The sequence below is a fragment of the Pezoporus wallicus genome, unplaced genomic scaffold (assembly GCF_028554395.1).
Source record: "Pezoporus wallicus isolate ANWC-B61680 ecotype Strahan unplaced genomic scaffold, APGP_CSIRO_Pwel_v1 contig_5767, whole genome shotgun sequence".
In the NCBI taxonomy this organism is placed as follows: Eukaryota; Metazoa; Chordata; class Aves; order Psittaciformes; family Psittacidae; genus Pezoporus; species Pezoporus wallicus.
The window spans coordinates 8243173-8268211 of record NW_026640599.1 but is presented as its reverse complement, the minus strand read 5'-3'; the positions used below and the strand labels follow the sequence as shown (position 1 = coordinate 8268211).

The 25039-nt window shown below is 38.2% G+C and overlaps 1 protein-coding gene across 10 annotated transcripts in view; it reads left to right on the top strand.

Annotated features, from left to right (window-relative positions):
- Nucleotides 1-25039, top strand: part of SH3KBP1 (SH3 domain containing kinase binding protein 1) — a 231365-nt gene that overhangs the window by 150719 nt on the left and 55607 nt on the right. For all 10 annotated transcript variants that reach the window (XM_057419651.1, XM_057419655.1, XM_057419649.1 and 7 more), the window contains 2 exons: nucleotides 16444-16519; nucleotides 23393-23487. In XM_057419651.1, coding sequence (XP_057275634.1) covers nucleotides 16444-16519; nucleotides 23393-23487 — 171 coding nt within the window. The remainder of the gene's footprint in view (nucleotides 1-16443; nucleotides 16520-23392; nucleotides 23488-25039) is intronic.

Here is a 25039-nt window from a genome sequence, read left to right as displayed (position 1 = left end):
AATCACTGTGACGATTTTATAATGTGGGATTATTTATAAGAAGATGTATTTATGAGAAGATAATTAATGTGGAAAATGTCAGTCCCATTTACAGAAGAATCAACAGGGTTTCAGTTTGTGTGCTAAAGTGCTTTCAATTTTATGAATCAGAAGTTTAGATCATATTTCACGCAAAGGTGATATGAATTATTTGGGTATTAAGAAGGCTTTTACACAAATATTGGCAGGAGTATGAGGGCAGAAAGGATTGATGCCAGTTGAGCAGAAACAGGTGCCGTTAGCTCTCCTGTAAATCACCAGGCAGTTTGATGTGCTCCCAGTGTTAGGTCAGTGGAGGAGGTAGTGGCCCTTGTATTTTAAGGTGATCAATAAACTCTCTAACTAAAGACAAAGCTGAGGAATTGTGTGAAACCCCATTGGTTTTATTGGCATGCAGGATTCATTGCTTTGCTGTTCTTTGTTCCAAAAATCACAGAAGCATATTATCCTAGGGAAATTAATGATGCAATTATAGGAGTTTAATATGAGCAGTGTCATTAGAGCTGTGTTTTGTTAAAAAAAAAGAAGAATCAAATACACTCTATAGTCCTTTTGTTTGCCTGTCTGCATTGATCAATCAACCCCTGGCCATGTGTAACTAAAATCAGATTCCTGGGGCTTGGCTCTGTCAAATTCCCATTAATGATAGGTGTAAGTGATCTAATTTACAGTGCTGCACATGACTGAAGACATAGCTTGCCGAGACATGAATTTTTAGAAGAAAATAATATGTGTATCGGCACGTTGTCTCTCCTGAGAAAATTCAGTGTAACACTGTTTAAAGTAGCACAAGTTTTATGGTCAAATAGAAATGCCTGTTTCATGTGTCTTCCTGCTCATGCAGCTTCAAGACATTTAAACAGGTGTTTATGCTTATTTCTTTTTTTCCTTTTTCATTTTGTAGTAGCTTATCTAAAACCTTTGTTTCTAGGCTGGACTTCCTTCCAATATGATCTGTATATGCTTCCATTGTTCTAACAAGTGATCACTTTTTCCTCTCCTGTATCTAAAAAATAAACCTCAAAAAATAAAGGAAAATTAATTCAACCAATACATTCCTTCTGAGTTAACTGTATTGGGTTGGTCCCTGAATTGAGGCTTCAGCTGGAAATGCTAACAACCATAGTTGGTGAATGTAAAATAAAATAGTCTTGAAAAGCCATTTCTATCTTTCTGAAGACTGCCCTTACTTCAGAAGAGACTATTGTATTTTGTACATTTTCCATTTGAGGTATTATTTGTAGTTTTCTTCAGGCAAGACTTTCATAGTTGGCTAGCAGTGGTGAATTTGAGCAGAGCTACATTTCATTAACAGCCTTTGATGAGGTCACATTAGTGTTTGCCAGAACTTAGTGTAAATTATATACTCAACCATCAAACTGGGGAATATTGCATCCATTGTAATGATTTAGTATAATGGGGGGAGGCTCATTGCTCTGGACCCAGCAACATGTAAGGTGTAGTTAACTGGTGTTTAGGGATCCTTCTCACTGCAAAGCATTGATTTTCTAAAAAAAAAATTATTTCTGTATATATTTTGTATGCATCGGAGAAGAAATGGAGAAGTAGTAATGGAAGTAGACACAAGAGCTATAAAGGCTAGAAGGTCATGTCAATTATTAAGTCTACCTGTCCTTTGTAATAAGATAGAAATCTGTAAACTCTGAGTGCCTGCAAGGTCTGAGTTTCTATTTTAAGCTGGTGAGCTAGGGACCCAGAAACCGTGGTAAGTGTGTTGTGCTGACAGTCACATCTTTGCTACACCTGTTCTGTCAGTTCCTGCCTGGTTGCTTGTAGAAAACAATTTTCCCCCTGAATTTTCAATTGTCATTCAAAAAGTTTTTGAGAGATGGAAGTTGGAAGCTTCTCCTGGCTAATGATGTGCCCGAGCTCTGCCAGCACTGCCCAGCGGCACCCATGGCCAGCACTGGGTAGGGGGGCTGCACGCATCAGTCTGCGCTTGCCTCTGTGTTGCCTGGCTCACTGCTACTTTTTTCCTCTGATGCCTTTGGAGGTGCTTGCTCCTGTAACAGAACTGTTGAAGCCACTGTTCAAAATACTGAGATAACGAAAAAGTGGATGTGAGCAAAACCACCTGGCACTGAATACAAACACTACTAAAAATGCCTGCTAAGGCAGAGAGCATGCGATATATCGAGTGTGTGCACTTGAAAGCACATGTTTCTGGCATTCGTTTATTCAGAGACAGCCACGAGTGATGGCAGCAGCAGTCGTGGCGAGCATCAGCATGTCAGATTCTGTGTAGGAACAGGGGGAAGCACTCTGCTGTTCAAGCAGCATTTGTGTTTTGCTTTGAAGGTGCTGCTGTCCGCAAGAGTCTGGCATTCCTGCCCTAACCGTTTATTCTAGTGCCACCTTGTGAGAAAAGCTACAGAGGAAGAAGGACCCTGACCCTTTCTGCAGCTGATGTGAGAGCAAAGCTGCCTGCAGTGGGGGCTTGCTCCTTCACTGGTTTAACTTTCCATTCCTTGAGTTGAGTGTGTAAACAGGATTTATGTGTTTTTTCATTTACAAAAAAATAGCACATGTTTGCAAATGGTGACTGATGCATACGAAGCAGTGTAGACATTATAAATAAATTCTTTGGAAGATTGTTACCCTTTCTGGAGCAGCTAATTCACAGGAATAAGATGTGAGGGTAGTGGAAATATAGTCAGCTTATGAAATGAGGGACAATCAAAAAGCAGCATGCCCCTTTTGGGGTGGCTGACTCAAAGTAGGACTTGGTACCAAGGGAATGGAATGGGAAATGCAAAATTAAGCTTAAAGAGAGGAACAAATTCAATAACCTTGACTAGCAATGAGTCTCTGCTGAGTCACTTAACTGCGCTACATGAGTGAAGAGCGAGTTCTGATCTCCTGTATACTTCCTGCCCTTCCCTGCTATCCTATTAAGTATCTGTGCTTTCATGTTTTCTCAGTTTGGTTTGTAAAATGTTCAAGCTGCCTGAACAGAGTTGTCCAGGTATTGGTGACATGGTTCAGCTTTCACATCAGTGTGCACTAGTGGTTTTTGGTGAAGGAGGTTACCCACACAGTGGTTTGTGCTGCTCATGGCATTTTTTTAGGCTTTTATTTTTAACAAAGCGCCTATTGGGCTTTAAAATGCAAGCTAGTTGTTGTCCATGCCACAGGACTTTCATGGAATCATGGAATGGTTTGGGTTGGAAGGGACCTTAAAGACCATCTAGTTCCAACCTCACCTTCCACTAGACCAGGTTGCTCAAACCCCTATCCAGCCTGGCCTTGAACACTGCCAGGGATGGGGCATCCAAGCCTCTCCAGTCAGCCAGCTCTAATGTCTCACCACCCTCACTGTAAGAAATTTCTTCCTAATGTCTAATCTAAATCTCCCCTTGTCCTATCTCTATGTGCCCTTGTAAAAAGCCCCTCTCCAGATTTCTTGTAGGCCCCTTTTAGGTACTGGAAGCTGCTTTAAGGTTTTCCCCGAGCCTTCTCTTCTCCAGGCTGAACAAGCCCAACTGCTTCAGCCTGTCTTCAAAGGACAGGGGCGCCAGCCCTTTGATCATCTTTGTGGCTCCCCTCTGGACTCACTCAAGCAGGTCCGTGTCACTCTTGTGTTGAGGACCCCAAATATGTGCATATTGTTGGTCTCTAGAAAATATTTGTCCTTGTGAAAGAAATACATCAAGCACGTGCATGAAAACATTTTCAACTTATGTTCCTGACTTGAGCTGCTTGAAGAACATCTAAAAATAGAAGCAGAGTAATGTAAAAAGTATTGTTATACCAGAAATTACTCCTTAAAGCAATGTGGATAATCTGGTTGGTTCTCCTGGGGCACAACACTGGTCTTTCGCCAGAATGAGTTCTCCTGGAGGAGTGCTCTGTGGAAAAGCAGGATGTGTAGGTTTAAACTAATGCAATTTTATTTCATTATAGGGAGACAGTAAAAGTGTCTATGTTAAGGTGTTCTGGATCAGCTTATGATCAATAGCTTGCTAATCATAGTACATCTCTGAATTTCAGTTGACTCTATACCAGTACCAAAACTTATACCCAAACAAGCATTTTAAAGTAATGGTTAAAAAACCCCAAATGCTGTGCTTTAATAGTTTAACATAAAGCTGATTTTCTGAGTTCCAGAGTAGTTGATGGAGGCATAAACTGAATTTCTAGGAAAGATTTGTCTCCTGCTTCAACATCAGTACAGGGAAAATGCTTCAGAAAGTTTACTTCAGAAAGAGTACTGGCATGTGAGATAGCTATTTTTTGCCATATGATAAGCTTTAAGAGAAGTGGTTCACGAATTAAATTGATACAGTATGTCTAATAATAGCAATAAAATCTAGCTAAATAAAATTTAATTGGTACAAATTGATACAAAACATTTAAATTAGTGTAATCAAGGCTTTGGGAATAAACAGTTGTATAGAGCGTTCTTAGTGTTTCTTTTGTCTTACTCCACTTGGATTTTGTTGGATAATGTAACTGATTTTCAGTTGCTGCATCTGAGTTGTTACTTAACTTTGAAAATGTGATAAAAATTCTAATGAAATGACATTTTATATTCTTAGCACAGATGATCTTTGAAAATTTAAAGAACAAATACAGTTATGCAAAAAACCACAACTTTGGAAATTAAATAAATAACATTTAAAAAATTGATGAATGTAAACCAAAATGAATATGACCTGCAAAGTAAAATTTATACACTCATCTTCTGCTGTGTGTTTAGGTTCATTAGTTTGTGGATTTTTTCCTTTTTAAAACTTTCTCTACTTGAGGGCTGTTTTTAAAAAGTCATGCCTGATTGTAATACTTATACTTCTATATACTCATGAATTGCTGCAGATTATTCTTTTTTCTTAAAACAAATACGAGGGATTGTGTGCTTTCTCTAACTGAAACTAATGGCATATTGTATTATAACTTTGAAATAATTTCTGATTGGTAAACAGACTTCTTCAGGAAGGAGATTGCAGTCTCAGTAGGCCATGAGACTTTGTTCTGAATCACTCCTGAACCTGTTCTGCAGCATGGTGCAGGGACAAGGAGCGTTGCTGCAAGGGATGTAGCCTTTTCTGTGAGCCATCATCTCTTGCTCATTTCCATTCCTTAAAGTATCTGGGTATATTTTTCTGGAGATTGTACTTGCAGTAATAGTCCTACTCAGATCAGTTTTGATTTGCCTTCAGCATAAGGCAAGAAGGGATCTCAGAGATATCTAATCCAAGCCTCTTAACTGCTTTAGGACCAAATACGTACAAATAATCCTCAGGTGATGGCTGGTTTTTAAAAAAAGCATCCAGTAAAGAAAATTGTGTATTCTTCCTATGTTGTCATATTTCACTGTTGCAGCAGAAAATTTATTTTGATACCCTGGCTCTGCAAAATAACTTTTTTCTTGTTTATTTTGTTTTGGTAGAAACCTTGTTGAACAATTTATTGTCCTCTCCTTTAAAATCTGCATATGAAGTTTATCATGTCCTTCCTTACACTGGTTCTTAAAACCAGAGAGAACCAACTGTTTGTTTGTTTGTTTATTTTATCTTTTTAATTTATGTCTTTAGAGGCTTTTTTCTTGTCCCATAATTGCGTTGGCATTCCCATGAGAATGCCTCTGTAGAGAATGAGCTGCGTGTGTACTGGGAGTGTGCTGAGTGCACATAAGTATGTCCATACTAGGTAGATGTGTTTGTGTGTAAATGCTTACTGAATAGTATATAAGGTCAAACGGGAGTGAGAATATGTAGTACCCTGTGGCTTGTCTAAGTATAAATCTTTAATTTCTTCCCCATTATCTGAGATGCCCATGGTGTGTTTCCCTCCCTTGCCCTTTTTTAGTCATTTTAAAGTTGAATGTTTGTGAGGAGGAAGTATTAAGAATTTATAAAGAATTTCATGGAAGAGAGCATTCATCTTAATGGTGTTCAGTTTTCTGATCATCTTTCTTTAAAAACAAAATCTGAAACGAAGGCATAAATGGCATGACATTTTGGCTTTTTTTTAAATTTTATTAGCAGACAGACCAGTGCACTCAGAATTTCTCAAACCTCATTTTCCTATAATTTTTATGCCTGGGCTGTTCACAAAAGATCTGTATGTCCTCAGTCACATTGCCTTTCATAGCTGCTGGTCTCAAGAAGCCAGGAGAGATTAGGCTGTCTTGGAAAGGGAGAGGAAACTCCGCACTGTGAATGAGCAGAGGTAGGAAAAGCTCCAGATTTCCTGTGAAATAAACAAATGGAACCTTTGTTTCCCAGGGATGGCCTGGAACGTGAGTCAGTGTCAGGGCTGGGCTCCTGTTCTCGTTGAGCTGAGCTCATGCAAGGAAGGGGCAGGACTCCAGGGCTCGTCTTGGACACTTTGAGCTGCTGGAAGGCAGCTTGGCTTCGCAATGGCAGAGGAGGTATTTCTTTTACAATTAGCTGGGTTTTTTTGTTGTGGCTGTTTAAAACTGTATTGTAACATGTATTCTGCAGAGCACAGGATTCAGCTACAGGGTTCTTTGGTTCTTCTGCACACTTTGTAGATGCTGGGTAGGTAAAAAGAAAAGAAGGAGAGTGCTGGGGGTCCTGAAGTCCATTTCTGCTGTAGAGGACTGTGCTAGAATAGGGGGTTACTTTTGTGTGAAAGCATATTCTGTCCTGGCTATGTTTAGGTTTTTTTCCTTTCAGACTGTTTTGTCATTAAACTTGCCCAGATATTTTTATTTCTATATGATTTTATTTCAAATTTCTTATTCCAAAGAATACTGTAGCTTTGCAGTTAAGCAAGACTAGTTGTACAGTCTTTAGGATGTGTTGCTCTTTCAAATGTTTGCTTAATAATCAAAAATTCACCCCCACACACCTCCTCTTTTTTTTTCCTTCCTAAATGCATAAATAAAACTGTACTTCTCTTTTTGGCAGAAAAAAAGAGGAGGAGCTTTACTAATTCCTCTTCTGTGTGAAGTGACACGTGGAGTCTTCTGTACAAATGAGGAAAACTGATACAAATGGGCTTTGGAGAAAATTATAGTAGGATAGTAAAATCTAACTAGATATGATCATTTCCTTCAAGAAAAAGCAGGGAAGACTGGAGTCAACTGCTGTTTGTAAAAATTTATGGAGAGCTGAATGGAGAGATACCAAGTAAACTGTTTAATGTTTTGCAGATACTTTAGGGTCTTTTAGTAGAAAAATGTAAACTTCTTTCAACTCTGGCTTTTCACAGCTAAAGTCAGTAAGACATGTAAAAAAATGAATCTACAAATTTTCTGAGTTGCTTTTTCTCTTAAAATGTGCCATGTGTCTTTCTATTTTTCTGCCTTAAAAAAAAAAGAAAGAAAAAAAGAAGGAAGAAAGGAAAGGGGATCATAGACCAGCCAGGCAGTCAGTGGGATAAAAACCTCTGTAGGCCAATTTCGAAGATGCCTGATTAACTCCTTGTTATGTGTGTTTTTATGGGAGGTCAGTGGCATTTCTTGTTTCTGAAATAGTTCTTAAATACTAAGGACATGAGCATATATTATTACAGTTAGTTGACTAAGTGTTTCATAAAATCTTCCCAATAAAATCCTGGGAGCAGGGAGAGAAGACTCAGCTCTGGGGGAGGAAGTCCTGATGCAACAGCAACTGGTAGCCAAGTAGAAGCTCCTGATGACAGCTTTTTGTTGGGCACTGGGATATTTGCCACACACTGGCCACCCAGAGAGCAGTAGACCTCCATTTGTACAGCTGATGGTGTCCTTTGTAGCAGTCTCTGTACCTGAAGCACTCACTGAAAAGAAAAGCTGAAATACATAATTATTAGTCATTTTCCATTTGTGTTTTGAATTTGGGAGCTTCATTCAAAAGGAAAGAGATGAGATTCCAGTCAGTTGAAAGAGAAGTGGATGGAGATGCTAATGCATTTTGCTTTGTCACTTGTTGCTCTGCAGTTTTCCCTTGGAGGGTGGAACACTAAAAATGAAAATTAAAGATAATATGAGGAGAGAAGAAGAAATACAGTGCCAAAAGGGAAGAAATATTTGCATTAAGTCTGAGGTTATCAGCATGATAGTAAAGTATCATGCAGTATTTCTTTTAATCATTGAATTTGAAAAAGATAATTGAACAGCTGCTTCACAGTTTGTTGTCAGAAGTGCAGCTTGAGGAGGAAAGAGAATGAGCTGGTTAATACAGCTTATTTTTGATGTGCATGCATGCAAGTGCTTTGAGATGAGGCAGTTGGGAGTGTGCTGTGTGAGTTTCCTTCTGTATTTGCTGCTTTTTGTTGTTTTTAAATTTCATTTGCTAAAGTGTTTTTACTCATAAGCAATTCTCATGTGTCTTGCTCTGATGTTTCTGCAGCATCTACCAAATCCAAAGTCTTACATTCACTTTATCATAATTAACCTTTTAGGAAGGCAGTTTTTGGTTCATTAGTGGTTCGAAACTGACACCTTGACAGCATCAAATGTCAGGATTCCAAATTTTACAGATATATAGATGTTATAAAGTGTGCAAGTTAAGTCACATAGGTTTCTCTCCTGTCTCCCACAACATATTGATAGAAAAAAGCCTCTCCACTCCCCTCCCTGCCCATAAATTGAAATTTTAAGAACTTGTGAAAATATGAATTCACAACAGCTTTAGAGTCTGAAGTCACCTGCTGGTAAAACACATTTAACTGTGGAGAACAGTGGTGTAGAAGGCAAAATGTGCACTATTCTGCTTTCCAAGCTACCTAGAGCTTCAATGAAAATGATGTTTCTCTATTCATGCTTTTGTTCCTATCCCTTTTTCCAGCCACAAAGTTAAAACCAAGATTATGCATTGCATATTTTACCTACTTATTTTTTTGAATGTTATTTGAGATAGCACATGTTTCTCTGATGACTTGCATAATGCTAATGAAGATATTCTTCATTTCTGGTTTGTAGACTGCTGGTGGTCTGCTAAACGCCTGGTAGTTTTAGTGCTTGGATAGCTGGATGGGACATTTGGTGCTGGCTCAGGTCATTTCTAATGGAGCTCAACAGCTGGAAACAAGAACTACAGTAATTTTCCATTTAAGCACTTCTGAAATTGCTGAAGAGATGTTTTGTTGTTGTAAATGGGAAGTTAGGAATCTGTGAAACAGTCTCTCTAATTAGATATTTTGCCCACTACGAAGATTTGAGACTCTCCTTTTAATGCAAAAATATAAATTACATGAATGTGGAGGATATAAACAGTTGCAGCTCAGCATAAATACCAGTATTTTCACTTGAGGGCGCAGTGTGTATTCATACACTGTAATACTGAAATATTGTGTATCTGAAGACATCTTAAACCTGTAGCACTTTTTCAGAGAAAGGCAGAGACAGTTAAGCATTTTCAGACCGCTTAACAGAGTTGAATTTATTCAGGAGGTTGTTAAGTTGTTATGAGAACTTCACTGATAGTGTTGTGGTAGACCTCACAGGTCAGAAAACGCTTGCGGTGTCTGGACAGGAAATGCAAATATATCTTTCTGTACTGTAGATTCGTCTTTTTCATTGCAGTAGCTGACTGTCAATCCACTGTTTGCTTTTTATGATCTTACAGACTTATTGTGGGTTTCTCTGCTTCTGTGGGAGCTACAGAGGATGGCCCAAGAAAGCAGACTTGTGTATGCCATAAAATATTTTTAGCTCTGAAACTTCTCCATGGAAAATTTCTGTAGTGGCCCACAAATCAGAGCATTTAAATTAACCTGTAAGGATTAGTACTTTATAATTTTGAAACTTTTCTAATTATCTTCTCCATGTATTTTTGTTCTCCCTATGGTTTTGCTTTCTTTTTAACTGAAAAACTTGGTTTGTTTGATAATGTTTTGGGGGAGAAAGAATTGCAGTAATCCTTTGAAGTTTCCCTTATGTTAACACATTGGGTTTATGTCACCTTGCTTTATTTAAATGCACTTTGCAAAGTGTTCTGTGTCTAATATTCCATTTCCATGTGTTAAAAGAATGAGATTTCCAGGAAACTGGAAAGATCCTGAGACATCTGTAACTCAGATCAGAACTGTGTCTGAGCTGGTACAGTGTTTCCAAACAGAGGTCAATACTGGAAGAGTGTGGGAACAGGACAAACATACCGAGAAATTCCTGCATTGAGTCTTCACAGCCTTTAGTAATTTTGAACTTTGTGTTTAATAACCCTAATGGATTTTCCTCATCAAGTAGTCACATTTTCACAGCATGTAACATGTCAGCATCTGTAACTCCTGTGGAAGTGTTCCAGTCAGTGGGATCACACACTGTGGGAAGGAGTTAACCTCCCTTTGTTTTGAATATGATACCTGCTAATTTCATCTGTTAGCCTTTAATTTTTATTACAGGAAGAGATAATGAGTCCTCCCTAACTACCTTCTCAGGGCCTCTCCTGGTTTTTATAGACTTGTGTGAATCTTACCTTTCCAGAGTGAGGGATCTGTTCCATACGTCTGATCATTCTTGGTGACTTTCTGTCTTTTTCAGTTCCTTTAGGGACTGAGGTAGGTTATGTGTGAGGGGCAAAGGAGGCGAGGACCGCACACAATGATCTACATGTTGAATGGATTTATAAAGCGTTTTGATAGTGCTTTCCACTGCTCTCTATTGCTTTCCAAAGTATTAACAGCTGTGTGTTTCAAAGCCCATCATTTCTGTCTAAAGATAGTGTTTTTATTTCGACTGTGTAATTTTACTTTTATCTGAACTGAGTTGCTGTCTTCCCCCTTTTCTGGATTATCTCTGTATAGAGAACGAGAGTCTTTTTTCTAGATCCCTGAGGGACACCGCTGGTCACCACAGTGAAATCATGTCTTTTGTTTCCTTTTTTAATCAGTTACTTACCAAGTCGATATTTTCTATAAAAAGATGATCAATAAACTCTTTAATCTCATGTTTAGATGTTAGTGTGCACTCAGGTGACAATTTCAGTCTTCTTCAGGAGCCAGGGCCAGCAACTTCTTTATTTGTGTGTTTTAATGAAAATTGCTGTGAATTGGCCATGAAAAGTAGAAGATGACATACTGGATTTGCATAGAGACAGTGTTGTATTTCTCTAACACCAGCAGGTATGGATTAGATAAATTTATCGGTAGATCTAGAGAGAGAGAAAGATAGATAGGTAGATAGGTAGGTAGGTAGGTAGGTAGATAGATAGATAGATAGATAGATAGATAGATAGATAGATAGATAGATAGATAGATAGATAGATGGATGCCAGAGGTACTCCAGGCTTGCCATTTTGTCTTTATTTTGCCATAAACATTTAGAACGCCATAAAACATTCATTGTCTAGACTGGTAAGTGATTTTCTAGGAATTTATGTCATTTTCAAATACTTTTTGGTATAATTAAGTAAAGCACTAGTAACTTCATTAAATATTTCAGAAGTTCCATTTACTTTTAAAAATAAAATAGTTTTTAATTAAAGCAAATGTGACTATTTCTTAAGTATTCAAAACATTTGTTCTTAGCCTTGATACAGTCTAAGCAGTTCAACTAATGAGAAGAGGTAGTTTTGCAGGTTTTATCAACTGTAAAAACATCAGAAGAATGATCACTGCTGATGAATCAGAAAACAAAGTCCCATCAAAATCACGTTTTGTTCTAAAATTTCCCTTGTTTCAGGACTTCTGTGCTGTTTCCTTTACTTTGTTTACTTGCTGGCTTGCCTGCCTGCTTGGATTCCAGTGCCATGACTGTGGATGACAGATACAGTAATTGTAAGATGCTCTTGACGCTCAGTATTTCTAGGGCACCAAGTGAACTGGGTGTCGTGTAATGTGGTCACAACATGTTTACTATTCTCTGGAATGAGAATTAGAGTATTATAGTAGGAGTTAGAGTGACATGCTATTTTTCTTGCCCTTTTATTTTTTCTTCTGCATTCAAGTAACTTTTGTATTCAGTAAAAATTTATCCATTTCTTTGTGAACACTAGAAAACCTTCTTCCCCCAGATATCTTTAGTTTTTCTGCATATGCATTCTAATTCAAAAGCTTTTAACATGCAAACAGAATATACTTCTCGACTAGTTGAAGGTTACTTTCCTCCAAGGCAATACTGGCATAGTAGCTAGTTCCTGGAGGACTGATGTTCATGAACAGTTACAGGGCCTTCACCTCTTCACTGTTCACTTCAGAAAACTTGTCTCCTTTGTCCGAAGTTGATAACTGTGGTCAGAGTCATGCTGATGGCTGAAATTATGTCACTTTTCGAGGAGCTCCAAAAGGATGAAGGCTTTGCTCTTTTGCTTTGTAAGAGCAGGATGTAATTTGGAGGGACGTCTTTTATTTAGAGAGCTGTTGGTTTTGTTGGCAAGTGTTCATATGCTTTTCGCAGCGCCTAAGTACTGGGTTTTGCAATCTTACTGTGCAAGGGTAAAATCTTTCACAGGTAAAATCTTTTTCAAAAGAAAAAATATTTGTTTGCTAAGATATGCTGCAATTGAGAAAGCCTGTGTTCATCCAAGTCAAAAGTCATCTAGTACAGACATTAGCTGGAAAAACTACGTGTAAGTCTGCTGGTATATGAACTAAATGTGAAAATGTGGTATTTTCAGATTGTCCAGTAGAAGGTAATATAGCTCAACTATGTGCAAAGAAACTTTAAGATGAAATTTAAAAATACTTTAATTGCTATGTTCTCTGCATTCTGTGAAATATTTGCCACATTAACATCCCATTACAAAAGTTCTCTGGGTGTGTGCCACATCTGATCCTGTTGTCAGAGCGCCCATTCCTTATGGAAGTATCATCTGGTATGTAGAGCTGAGTACTTGGGTGTTGTTCATATTTCATCTTTTGAATGATACAAAGGCCAGCACTACTCCAACCTTGCCCTGAGAAGGGTCAAAATGTGACATGCTGGCACCAGGAATTATTGAAGCACACTGTGACACGCTCACCATGCTTTTCCAATGAACTTAAGCTGGTATAAATGAGCACTGCAACCTACAGTTGCACCTGAGCCCTACAACCATAAATTTTCCTGCCTCAGTTCTACCCAAATGTTTATGCAGCTGTTTAGTGAAGCAGATAACACTAAAACTCTCTTTTGTTCTTCCTTTCCGTCTGCATTACCTTTTAACATGGATCAGTTCCCTCCACTTCCTTGCAGATACACTTTTGTCATGGCACAGGGGAGGAACAGTGGCAGGAATCCATGGTCAAGTGTGGCGTTGTGGGGATGCGGCCGCCTTTGGTGGGTGGGCTTGGGCAATGACTGTGCTGTTCCCTCTCTCTTGCTCACAGCAAGTGAATTAGAGATACCCATGAGACACCAATTATGAGACATCCTGTCTCTGTGCTCATACTCAGAGTAAACTAGGAGCAGGAAAATAAGAAGGATTTTGCTTGTCTGTGCTTGCAACAGTCTGGTTGTAATTGAGGACTTGATGAACACTTGTTTCCTGTCCCATTCATTAACCTAACCTAGTTTTAAAGAAATTACCCTGCCTTGTGGCGGGAATGTCTTCCCAGATGATGTCAGTAGAAATGTATGTAGCTTGGGCAACTGGGGCTGTCTGTATTAGCCGGGGTAAATTGGGCAGATGTACCTATCTAGCTGGTATTAAAAACTACCAATCATTGTCATTCAGGAGCATGTGAATGGTATTTCTACCAAAGCACAGGTGGGTAGAAAGCAGGTACAGAGGAAGAAGCTATTTGAGATGACTGAGACAATTAAATACGCAGGCAGACACTTTCGCTAGTTTTGTTTTCTTTATAAAGGTTTCTTAAAATTCCCATTACCCACTTTGAAGTGCCATATGGTGACCCTTTAGGAAAAGTGTTAACTCTGTCCTTTTGGGAAACCCCAGGATAGCAATACTTGATCATGCTGTCACAGAAAGTACTTTATGTGGAGTTGAATGTTAATATCATGGGAAAAGCTGAAACCCTGAACATTTCTCTTATTTTGTCTTTGACAGAATAAGGGCATTTTGACATCTGGAAGGTTTTGGTGCTTATATATTTGGGCTTTTTAGAGTTTTTTGAATTTAAGGTAGACCAGGTAGGATGCATTAAGGACTTATTGATGTTCTTTAGGCACGTGAAGCATACTAGAAAAAGAAAATAAATTTTGGCTTCCCCCTCACAACAGAAGCATTATACATAGTCAGTGAGAAGACTGTTTATGCTACTGGTCATCCAGATTTGGATGATCAGTGGATCTAGTGACCATTTCTACTTCTTTGTGAAAAAATGTTCTCATTTACAAATGGATTGTGAAAAATACATTAAAGAATACAGCTTTTATATTGCCACTAATAGTGGTCTTGGATTTGAATGTAAACCTATAGGCAAAAAAATTCTCATGCATATAAATAGCATTCAAAAATACTAGTTGAATGTTAAAAGGAAGTATTTTTGTCAAACAAACACGGCATATTTTTAACCCTGACCTCACTGAGGTTTTCTGAAATTCTGCAAGTTCTCAAGGCACATAACTGCCTTTTCCTCTCCTGTATAAACATCAGTGCATATTGTTATATTTTCACTATTCATACTGCCAGAAAGTGTTAAGCTTAAAAACATTAGTGTTTTCAGCTCATACAGCCCATTTTTATGAATTCTTTAATGTCTGATGTATTCCTTAAGAATATCTTCAAGGAGTTATATTTCAAGTAGCAGTGCCAAAATATTTTACTTAGGATAAAGAGCTCAGTATACTTTCCAGAATAAATGCTGATGCCGAGTAAATATTTTTTCCTTATTTATGAGTAAATAAGCTGTTGCTTTGAGAAGCCTGTATTCGTAAAGGAGAGTCAGAGGATGAGCACGTATCTTTAGTGCAAAGAAGTATTACAAAATCTTCTGTATGAACCTAGCTGGTGCAGAAGTGACAATTCAGTTGGAATCGTCAGATTAAGTCTTCAAGAGACACAAGACCTAAACAACAACAGAAAATCCTGAAATACAATTTTAAAATATCCCTGAAGGAGGAAACCTGATCACAGGTCTATTTTTATTCCTCTTGTCAAGGTTGAATAGTTGTAGGGAAGGGTCGTAATGCCCTCAAGTGAGAAAAACTCATTAGTATACTGCCCATTACATGCTCTGTTTCTTATGTGTTGTTCTGTGTTGTTAGAGACTGCAGTTGAGCCAAAATACATAAATGAAAGGAAATGAGACTGTTTAGATTGTCCCGTGACCCCATCCATGTGACTTTGTGTGCCACCTCAACCACTTTTGTAATCACTGCTAATTCAGTATCAGAGGAAACTGGTCTACAGTGATAGGGATTTGCAGTGTACCAAACTGCCAATCAAGGCCTCTTCTGCTAATAGAAGCTGTTATTTAATGCTAGACTATCCTTCCCTTGACTTCATAAACCCAAGCATTAATACTTGCATGTTGCTGCTAAATCTGTCTCATCCCTCTGAATATCTGTACACCAAATCATGGTCATTATTCAATGCTTTTATCAGCTGTTTCTGCATCAAGAGGGTACTTCATCCTCTTTCATCTTTAGGATTCACTTGCCAGGCAGTTGAGGGGGGTGTGTTTAACAGTTAAATAATCTAATTATACTCACCTTGCAGAAATAGCGGGATCAAGATTTGGCCTGCTTCGTTGATATGTTCTGTTGTGTGTTGGGAGTCTGACTGCCACCATCTAGAAATTTGATTTGTGATAATCAGCATGTTGGAGGAGGATAGAGGGAAACTGAAACGGTACTCTTTAAGAGTATCTCTGAAGCACAAGGCAGAGGGGAGTGTGCTGCTTGACAGCTTTCTTGCTGGGCAGAAAAGCTGAGTGGAAGAGTCCGTAGCATGAATGTAGTAATTGATGAAGTTATATAAGTATGAATATCACCAATTTTATTTTGTTGCGGGCATTTTGTCTCCTATTTTGTTCTTTTTGTTTGTTTACTGTTCTTTCAGTTTACCTGCCTGAGGTTGATTGTTGCTTGTTGTAGTAGTCCTCTGTAAATCAGATGGGTTTTTTCTCAAAATAAATAAAAATTTGAACCATTTAAGGAGATGCTGTCAACTGAAAAAATCACACTCAGTCTAGAATAAATGAAATGAATACTCCTTGTATGGACAGAAGTCAAGGGCTTTTCCCCTATATGCCCTTCTTCCTGCTTCACTTCTGGTATTGAATAGCACCTTTACTTAAGTAATTTCATCCTATATTCAGTCCACTAACTAAACTTCCGTGAGTCTTCCCTGAAACTGCATTAAAGGGTTATGTTTTAAAAATGTTAGTAAACATTTTTTAAAGGAAAATTCAAGGATCTCATTATAATGAATTATTTATCGTTAAAAAAAACAACAAAACTAACACACACCCCCAAACCGAAGTACAGTTTACCTCTGTTTCTTACTGTCCTTTTTTTTCTCCTGTATTTTGTATTTCTGTTACAACTTTTTATGTTGTCCAACTTTTAACTAAAACTGCAAGTTTTAAAGGAGCATAATTATTTTTTTTCAGAGTGTTGGGAAGAAATTACCTCCAGCCACAGCAACTCAGGAGCCAACAAAAATAGAAGTGGACAGCAGAACAAAAAGTAGGTTTCATAGTTTTTTTTCCTTCATTGCACTTTGTGCTATTAAGCGTCTTAAAAGCAAGTTGGATATTTTTCTAAAAGACTGTCCTCTATATCTGAAAAGCGAGGATAGAGATAGATATATTTAGGATAAACTTTGAGCAGGCAGTACATAGAATGCTTTGTTTCACAGAATTCTCTGAATTGTTTTTGCTTGGTAATCCTACCTTGAATTTTCTACCACCAAAAATCAAATTAAATTACATGATCAGCCTCCAGCCTTGAAGGCGCATCGGAATTAATCAGAGTTGAAGATACGACTTCAGACTTGTAGGTAGGTCACAGAAAAAAATATCTCTGGTGTGAGTGCCCTTGCTTTTTTCCTCTCTCTTTCTTTCATTATGTAGCAGAAATCACCTGTGTGGGTGATATAGTTTGTATGGGGAATAACAGTGTCCAAGAACTTCAGTTCTGGTTATGTCATTTCAATGCTTAGTAGACAAAAAGCAATAAATAAATCTTCTAGGCAGGTTTCAGTGCTGTTCTAGGGAGGCATATGTAAATAGCTTACCAAAAAACCGAAGTTTATATTCCCCATCGTTTGATTTTATTTATACAAAGTTACAACTAAATGTAATGGATTCTGGTAGAAAAGAATAAGGAAGAGAATTTAGCCATACCTTAGGAAAGAAACTGAGTATAATATAAAGTGAGTTTTTAAGTCGTGCAGTCTTCCTTCCCTGATGTGTTTAGCATTTTAGATATTTAGCAGATAATGCTTTGTCTCAGAACTGAAACATAAGACATAAGAAGGCAAGCATTTGGAGGAGCAGACCAGGCACTGTCTGCAAGAAGTGTACTGTTATGACCTGGTTTACCACATGTTTTCAGCTCAGACTTGCAAAAGCAGTTTAAAACAGCTTTGAATGAGTTATTATCCATTAGCTGCACAACACTAATTGACCTGCTGCATCCTTTTTTTTTTTTGCTCCACTTGTGACATCAGGCTGTTAATGGGACTCAATTGCCTTGAGGAAGTGAGAACTTGAAATACTGAAAAATGTGTGAACTGGTAGCCTAGGGCAGGGCTCCTGAACTGATGTGTTTTGGAATTACCTTTTCCAACCTGCAGTTTGAGCAGATAAAACTAGCCAGAGTGGAGGTGTCATCAGAAGGGGTGGTCCCATGGGGTTTCCCCCCTGCAGCACCATCCAGGCTTGTGTGGTAAGCCAGACTGGGAGACAGCTGCCTCTTTCATACTTCTGGCAGCTGAAGCTGCTCACTGAATCATATCCCAGGGCACTAGTTTCATTTTTTCACTGCTTAAAAACTAAAGTGGAAACCTTCTGGAACGATATTTAGAGAAATGTACCTTCTACAGTGACACACTGAGCTCTGGCTGACTCTCAGAGGCAGTTCTCCATTAACACGTTTGGGCTCTGATTGGTACTTACTTCAGCTTTTTGTTATTTCCCTCAGATGTGCCATTTTGGTCAGAAAATTCCTCTTCTTGCCATCTATTTTTACCATGATTGTGTTCAAATATAATTCAATATCCCTTTTGCCAGAACTAGTGAGAAGGGTGGGCTACTTATTTTTACAGTATCTTCTACATGTCCTCTGAATTTCACCTAAACTTTATTATTTAGGATATTTTACCTTTTCTGGATTCTCTGGGGCCTCAGTAGAATATTCTGTTCTTGCTTGGGAAAGAGAAGCACATGTATGGGAAGGTCCAATATCATGTAGTTTAGATATAATAATGTGATTAGGTTCCCTTGGGTTTACTACTAGAGATGTATACTGCAAGAAAGAGAGGAATGTTGGTAGGTTTTCACCTTCCACCTGTTTATTTCCATAAATGATGTTGTTATTCCCTAGTCTCAACTGGATAAAAAATGCAGTTGTGCTGTTGAAGAGCCTGCTGAGAGAGGAAACAGGGAGCAGTAACATCTTCTGTCTCTGCCCACAGGAGCTTCAGTATGGAGTGATGGTTGCTGATGCTTCCTGCATGTTAATTTGAGTCTGCTTTTTTCCTACACCTTTTCAGATGCGATAGGCGGTGATTTGCAGCAAGGCACTAGATGTGCTTGCTGTTTGCTCTTAGTACATGCAAGATGGCCTAAGCTCTGCGATGGGATGAGCTCAGCAGTGCAAGAGTCAGAGCAGTATGTTCTATAGGTGCATCTCTCAACAGTATGATATGTAAATCTCCCTTAAAAAGTGGGCTTAAGGTTTTGGGAGATAAGCAGGTGACTCTTCAGGGCCAAAGAGGACTTTCTGCTCAATGGGAGAGCACAGTGAAAGTACAAATACTTAAAAAGCTTAAGTAGTCCCTTGGAAAACATCACTAACATTTCAGGAATGAAAGAATGCATCTTTTAAGAGGGGAGAGCTGTTTGTTTTAGATTTGTGGGTGCCTAGACTTATAGGGGAATTATTCCACTGGTACATTTCTGTCTCTCTTGCATAGCTGGGATAGCATATGCATGCATATGTATTTATAATTCTGTCTCTGGCGTGATATATATTGGGTTTTCTATGAAGTAGCTTGCTTTTAGTTTAAGTGGCTTGTGGTATAAGGGCTATATTGTAGAAAATATATATACATTTATATATTTGGATTCTAAAATTCAGCAGAGCAAAACCATCCACAATGATTGAGAAAGCTACTGCAGATGACTGAGATTGCAAAAAAATGAAGGAAAAATAAGCAGATAACAGCAAAGGCAGTCAGTCACAGAATGCATTGACCACAGCACTTGATTTGATTACTCCACTCACTGACTATTTGCAATTTGCTATTGCATAGGAATACCAAAATCCTAGCAAGCAATTTATCATCTTGCTTGGTGGCAGAACGTATGAGAAGTAGCTGAATCTGGATTAGTGGGGCCCTAATTACTTCTGTTTCTGCTTTTTGTCTTGATGAGGTTTGGGGTTTTTTTACAGTTTGCATCTCATGAAGTTCTCTGAAAATATTGATTAGTGTAACCTGTTTATGAGTCTTTAGTGTAGCAGTTAGTAGTAAAACCAGATTCTGCTGAAATAAGTGGATTTTTTTCATCTGGTTTGTGGTTTTGGTAACAATTACACAATTTTTCACTAGATTTTGTACATTTTATTTCATTTCTGAAAAATAATTATGAGTAATAATTAAAGAGAGGAAGCTTAAGCTCAAGGAACACAATTTTTATGCTGCTTGTTTTCTTACATAGTATTACGGTTTGTGTCTGTATTGTTTGGTGTATGATTTAGACTTCATCAAGGGGGAAATATTCAGTCTTCAAAAATCAGGTACACACTTTGTTGTTTGTTTCATTAAAGAAAAAAAAAAAAAAAAATTCAGTTTCTGAAAACTTAAAAGGGTGAATCCAGCTCAGTGGTTAGTTTACCTGAGATGGAGGAAATCTTGCTATGGGGTAGAACAGTTCTTGCCTAACAAGAAGGAAGCAACAGCAGCAGTTAAGTAGGGGAAATTGTGTCATCCTGGCCCAAGAGGAAAAGCAAATTCCAGACTCACTATCCCCTGTGAAATTTAAGCTTGAAGGTATGTTTGTCTGTGGACTGCTGTCTTGAAAGTCACAGCTCATCCTAAGGGTCTGGCAGGAGGACAAATCCAGGAGACATGCTTTTAAAGTGAAACACGGTCCACCGATACAGTAAATGGAGTTTGCTCAGTTCTGGTTTGCACAGTATAATATTTAACCAGTCTCAAAATACAGTCAGATGAATTTACCTGCTGTAATATTGCATGACCCCAGTTCATATAGACGGTCTATACGTTGACAGCAGTGCTTTACACTGCAATTGTACATGTATATCGAATTCTATTGGTGAAATACAGTGCTTGCAATGGCCTAGGTATGAAGTAGCTGTATTCTGTAGGAAGGCTATCTCCTGCTGTCATTCCCCCTCATTGAGGTAGTGAATGGGGAGAGAAGTGCTTGAGACTGTATAAAATATGCTGTGTTTTGAACTTGGGACAGACTGTGGGATGTAAGTTGCTGAACAGAAAGAGGTGCATGTTAACTACGGCCATAAAATATCCAGTTCTTTTTACAGGATAGATAGCCCATTTATAGTGTTTAGGATGGTTCTGACACTTTTTTCCTCAACAGAGTGTAGGCAGTGACACATCACTTGTAATAAATATCTAGTTCTAGCTTTTTCTTCCAACTTCTGAGCTACAAGGATGGTGCTAGGAAGGGGAATTGCACATCACCCTGGGCCCTTGGGGTCTGTTAGAGAAGCTAGCAATGTCTTTGTTCTTTCAAAGGACAGGACTAGGAGGGACATGGGCAGAGAAGATGCTTATTGTTGTGTCATCTTTGTACCCAGTCTAGTTGAAACAGTACAGTTCAAAATCACAGAATGTAACCAAGGGTACGTATTTTCAAGTGGGATTATTCCTAGCCCAAGCCCTCTCAGTTCACAATATGCTGGGCCAGAAGCTGAATATTGTACATTAGATCCAGCCTGTTTAAGTTGTAAGGTTTATCTGCTCAGTCGGTTCCCTGAGCAATGCCCATTGCCTATGGCAGGTTGTTCTCCTTTGCTTTGGGGGAGCTGTGAGTTTGCAGGGAGAGACTCTGTGGTCTGACCAAATAAAATATTGTTGAATTAATAAATGCAAATGGAACACCTCATGAGTATTTTCTTTTCTCCATTGTTAATGTTTCAAAGTTGTCTGCTGTTGGGGGTTTAACACGTATATTTTTGAAGATGTCTTCAGGTCAAAGGAAAAAAAGAGGCTTCTTGAAGAGCCATCTATTGGTGTATAAACCCAGCCTTGGAGGTCAAATGTAAAAATAAGTTTTATCATCTGTAGTTGAGGAATGCTTCATATTGATATCTTATTTGAAGCTTTAATTTGATTTGTTCAGCCTGGAGAAGAGAAGGCTTTGGGGAAACCTTCCACTACCTAAAAGAGGCCTACAAGAAAGCTGGAGAGGGACTTCTTAAAACGGCAGGTAGGGACAGGGCAGGGGCTTTAAGCTGAAATAGGGTAGGTAGATTTACATTAGATATTAGGAAGAAATTCTTTACTGTTAGGGTGGTGAGACACTAGAACAGGCTGCCCAGAAAAATTGTGGCTGCCCCATCCCTGGCAGTGTTCAAGGCCAGGATGGATGGGGCTTGCAGCAACCTGGTCTAGTGGAAGATGTCACTGCCCATGGCAGGGGGCTTGGAACTAGATGATCTTTAAGGTCCCATCCAACACAAACGATTCTATGACTCCATGATTCTGTTATTCCATGACTTAGATCTATTTGCCAGGCTTGTAATAGGACCTTTTTTTGACCTTTAGTTTTTTGATGGTGTTTGCTTTTTTTGTTGGGGTTTTTTTTTCATTCACTTGGAAAACACCCAAGTTCAACATATTCCAGTGTGGTCTTTGCAGTGCTGTGTCTGAAATTAATATTTCCTTTTATCTTTTCCTTCTTCCTATTTAAATACAACAGCTGAAATTAAGTTCTTCTACATCCTTTTGTGGTATTGTGCTGTGTTGATTAAGGACAATTTTAGTACGAAAATAACCTATTAATCTCTGCTTTTATTAATCTGATTTTAAAGGTTCATATTACTTTGAGTCCTGTTAGCTTTGGTTTTACATACTTAAATTGTGTTGGTCTATCATTTCCTTAGGAGAAGTTTGAGACTGACTTTGTCCAGTCACTTAGACGGTTCCAGACCCAGCTCTGTTGCAGTGTCATCCACATGGTTCTTGTTAGGCAGAGGAATGTTTTGATTTAGTGTATGTCAGTGCAAATTGCACTCCAGAGAGACCTGGCTCTTCCATAGGTTGTGCACTGTATCTGTCATTGTGTCCTCTCTGCCCTGGTGGAGCCTCAGACACCCGAAGTGTTATAATGCAGGTTTTCTATATAGTAAGTGTAAAGAAATAGGTCCTGTTGTTTCAATTTAATTTGTATTTCTGTGGCCTGCAAGTAGCTGTTTCTCTGCGTCAAACATGACAGTTGACTAGATATAGAGGTCATCAAAACTGAGACATTTAAAGTGAGGAGAACACTTCTACATAGTCACATGCCCTTCTACAAAGGGTCCAAGAATATCTGTGTGTGTTTCTTTGATCTTTTAAGCCTGCTGTCTTAGAGTATCATATATTTTTTATACATTATTTAACAGCTGGAATACATATTCCCTTTTTATTTGTAAGGCACATTGACATACTTGTCTGTTGCACAGCAACATGTTGTAAGTAACTGCTTTTCATGACAACTGCTTTTTATGATTTCTAAGTAGGAGTGCTGGCTCCTGTATTTTCCAGATGAAAGGTGAGATGTTGCGTTTATTTATAGATGGTAAAGGGAAAAGGGAAGAGGAAATTTTAGACTAATATTCAAACCTATTCTTTTATGCTGAGTATACAGAAGATTTATTTATGAATGCCTTCAACTTTATTAATATATGATTTATTATTTTACCATCTTCATAAATTCAGAAATACCTTCTTTCCTGCATATCAGGGAATAGATAAGCTATGTCAGCATGCTGCGTCTTTTATGCTTCCAATTTTTGTGATCTGGTGGAAGGCCATACCAGTAGAACTGTTGAAGCAAGTGTCAGGTGCAGGCTTACCCTAAGGGAAATGGTTTGTGGCAGGTTGCTGTCTGGAGCAATTTCATTTGAGGTAATGGTTCTAGGGGCTACAGGGCCAACTCCCTGGATGACGTGTGCAGGAATGCTTATCAGTGTGAGGTTTGTAAATATTTCATATATTTATGAAGGTCTAAAATACAAAGAGAAAGATGGCAAGAAAATAAAGCAGCAGCAGGAGGCACTTGTGGAATATTTTATGAAGATTTTCACCCTTGGATAAGCAGTTGTTAAAAAGTGATAATTTATCATATTGGATGTTCTTCCTTTCAGCCAAGGAGTATTGCAAAGTGATATTTCCATATGAAGCACAGAATGATGATGAGCTCACAATCCGAGAAGGTGATGTCGTCACACTTATCAGTAAGGTAAAAGCAATATTTTTTTTCCTATGAGCGGCATCCAGTTTTTAAAATCAGTATCATTCAATTGCTGTAAAATCCCTGTTTGTGCCTTTGACAGTGTCCTGTCTAAAACGTTAGTTTGACACTGAAACACTGCATAGACTTCAGAGCCTGTATCTCCCTTCTTTTTGTGCTTTAGAGCCTTACCTTGATGATGTTAAGTGAAGAGCAGCACACATGTACTCTTGAGTCTACATGTTCATGCAGATAATTTTAATTTGAATCTGCTGGCAGATCTGCATACATAAATTGTAAATTGATCCCTGTATCAGACATAAAAGCTAGACAATTAACTGGAAGGCTCATGAAAGCAGGAGCTTTGAACATCTCTGTTAGGTGTGTGTGTTATCTTTCTTGTAGGAATTGTGAATTAGATTTTATGGGTTAGATGGAGATAATGTGCCTATATTAGCTTGATGAGCTAAACATTTATTTAAAATGTAGCCACCCTAACACTATGGTAAAACAGAAAAAGATGATAAAACAAATTAAATAATTTTAGATCCGTGTTCTTTTCTTTAAAAATACTTGAAATTATTCAAGATGAGAAATGAAACACCAGTCCCAGGATTTATGTTAAATCTCCAAAAACTATATTGTAGATGGTGAGTAAACAGTTGGCTTTCTTTTTAGAAGATCTGTACACCATGTTACAAAGAACAGATTATAGTTTAGATGCACCTTATTTCCTGCTCTTGTTCGAAGACTTTGTAGTTTGCTTAAATGTTTTTGACTGCTGGACATAAGTATTAGGGGAAAGAAAAAAAAAGAATCTACAAACTAGAAAAGGCCATGGCTTTAGCATTATGAAGTTGAAGAAATTATGTGTACAGTAGTGCTGCTGTTGTTTGTGCTTATATGAAAGTAAAAGAATTAATTCTATAGGTGATAAGTTTCATAAGAAATTGTTATTTGACTAAGCATTTTGTCACCTGGGCAGAAACCCCCAAAAACCTGGAGAAGTACATCTGGGGCAGTGTTTGCTATATGCTAAGCCATTTGCAATCCTAGAGGATATCTTTGTCCTGAAGAATATACATCTAACTAAGGAAAAGTAACCAGATGTTTGGCAGGAAGAGGAACTGCAAATTTTATAAATGAAATGTGTACATTGAATATCCTACAATAACTTGCCCTCCATGATTTTTTCTTTAGGTTGTCTTGAAAACAGTTTGGCTTTGCCTGATTTAGAATGTTCTTGTGTGAGTATTAAACAATGTCTCTGATCATGGAAGTGGCATTTAAGACATTGTTCCTGTCCCCTTTACGCTATATTGACCAGGTTGATTTAACTCTTTGAGACAGCTGGTCTCCAGATGGAGCTATGTTCTTCAATATATGCAGACAAAGAGACCATGACTACTGAGGTTTTGATATGAGATTTCATGTGCTTGATTTTTCCAATTTTTTTCTTCCTGCTGCTCTGCCCCACAATGAAAAGATATCTGTCATTTATAATAACTGAGTTGATGATTTGACTGAATTGATCAGATCTCACAATCATGCAGTGAGAAGT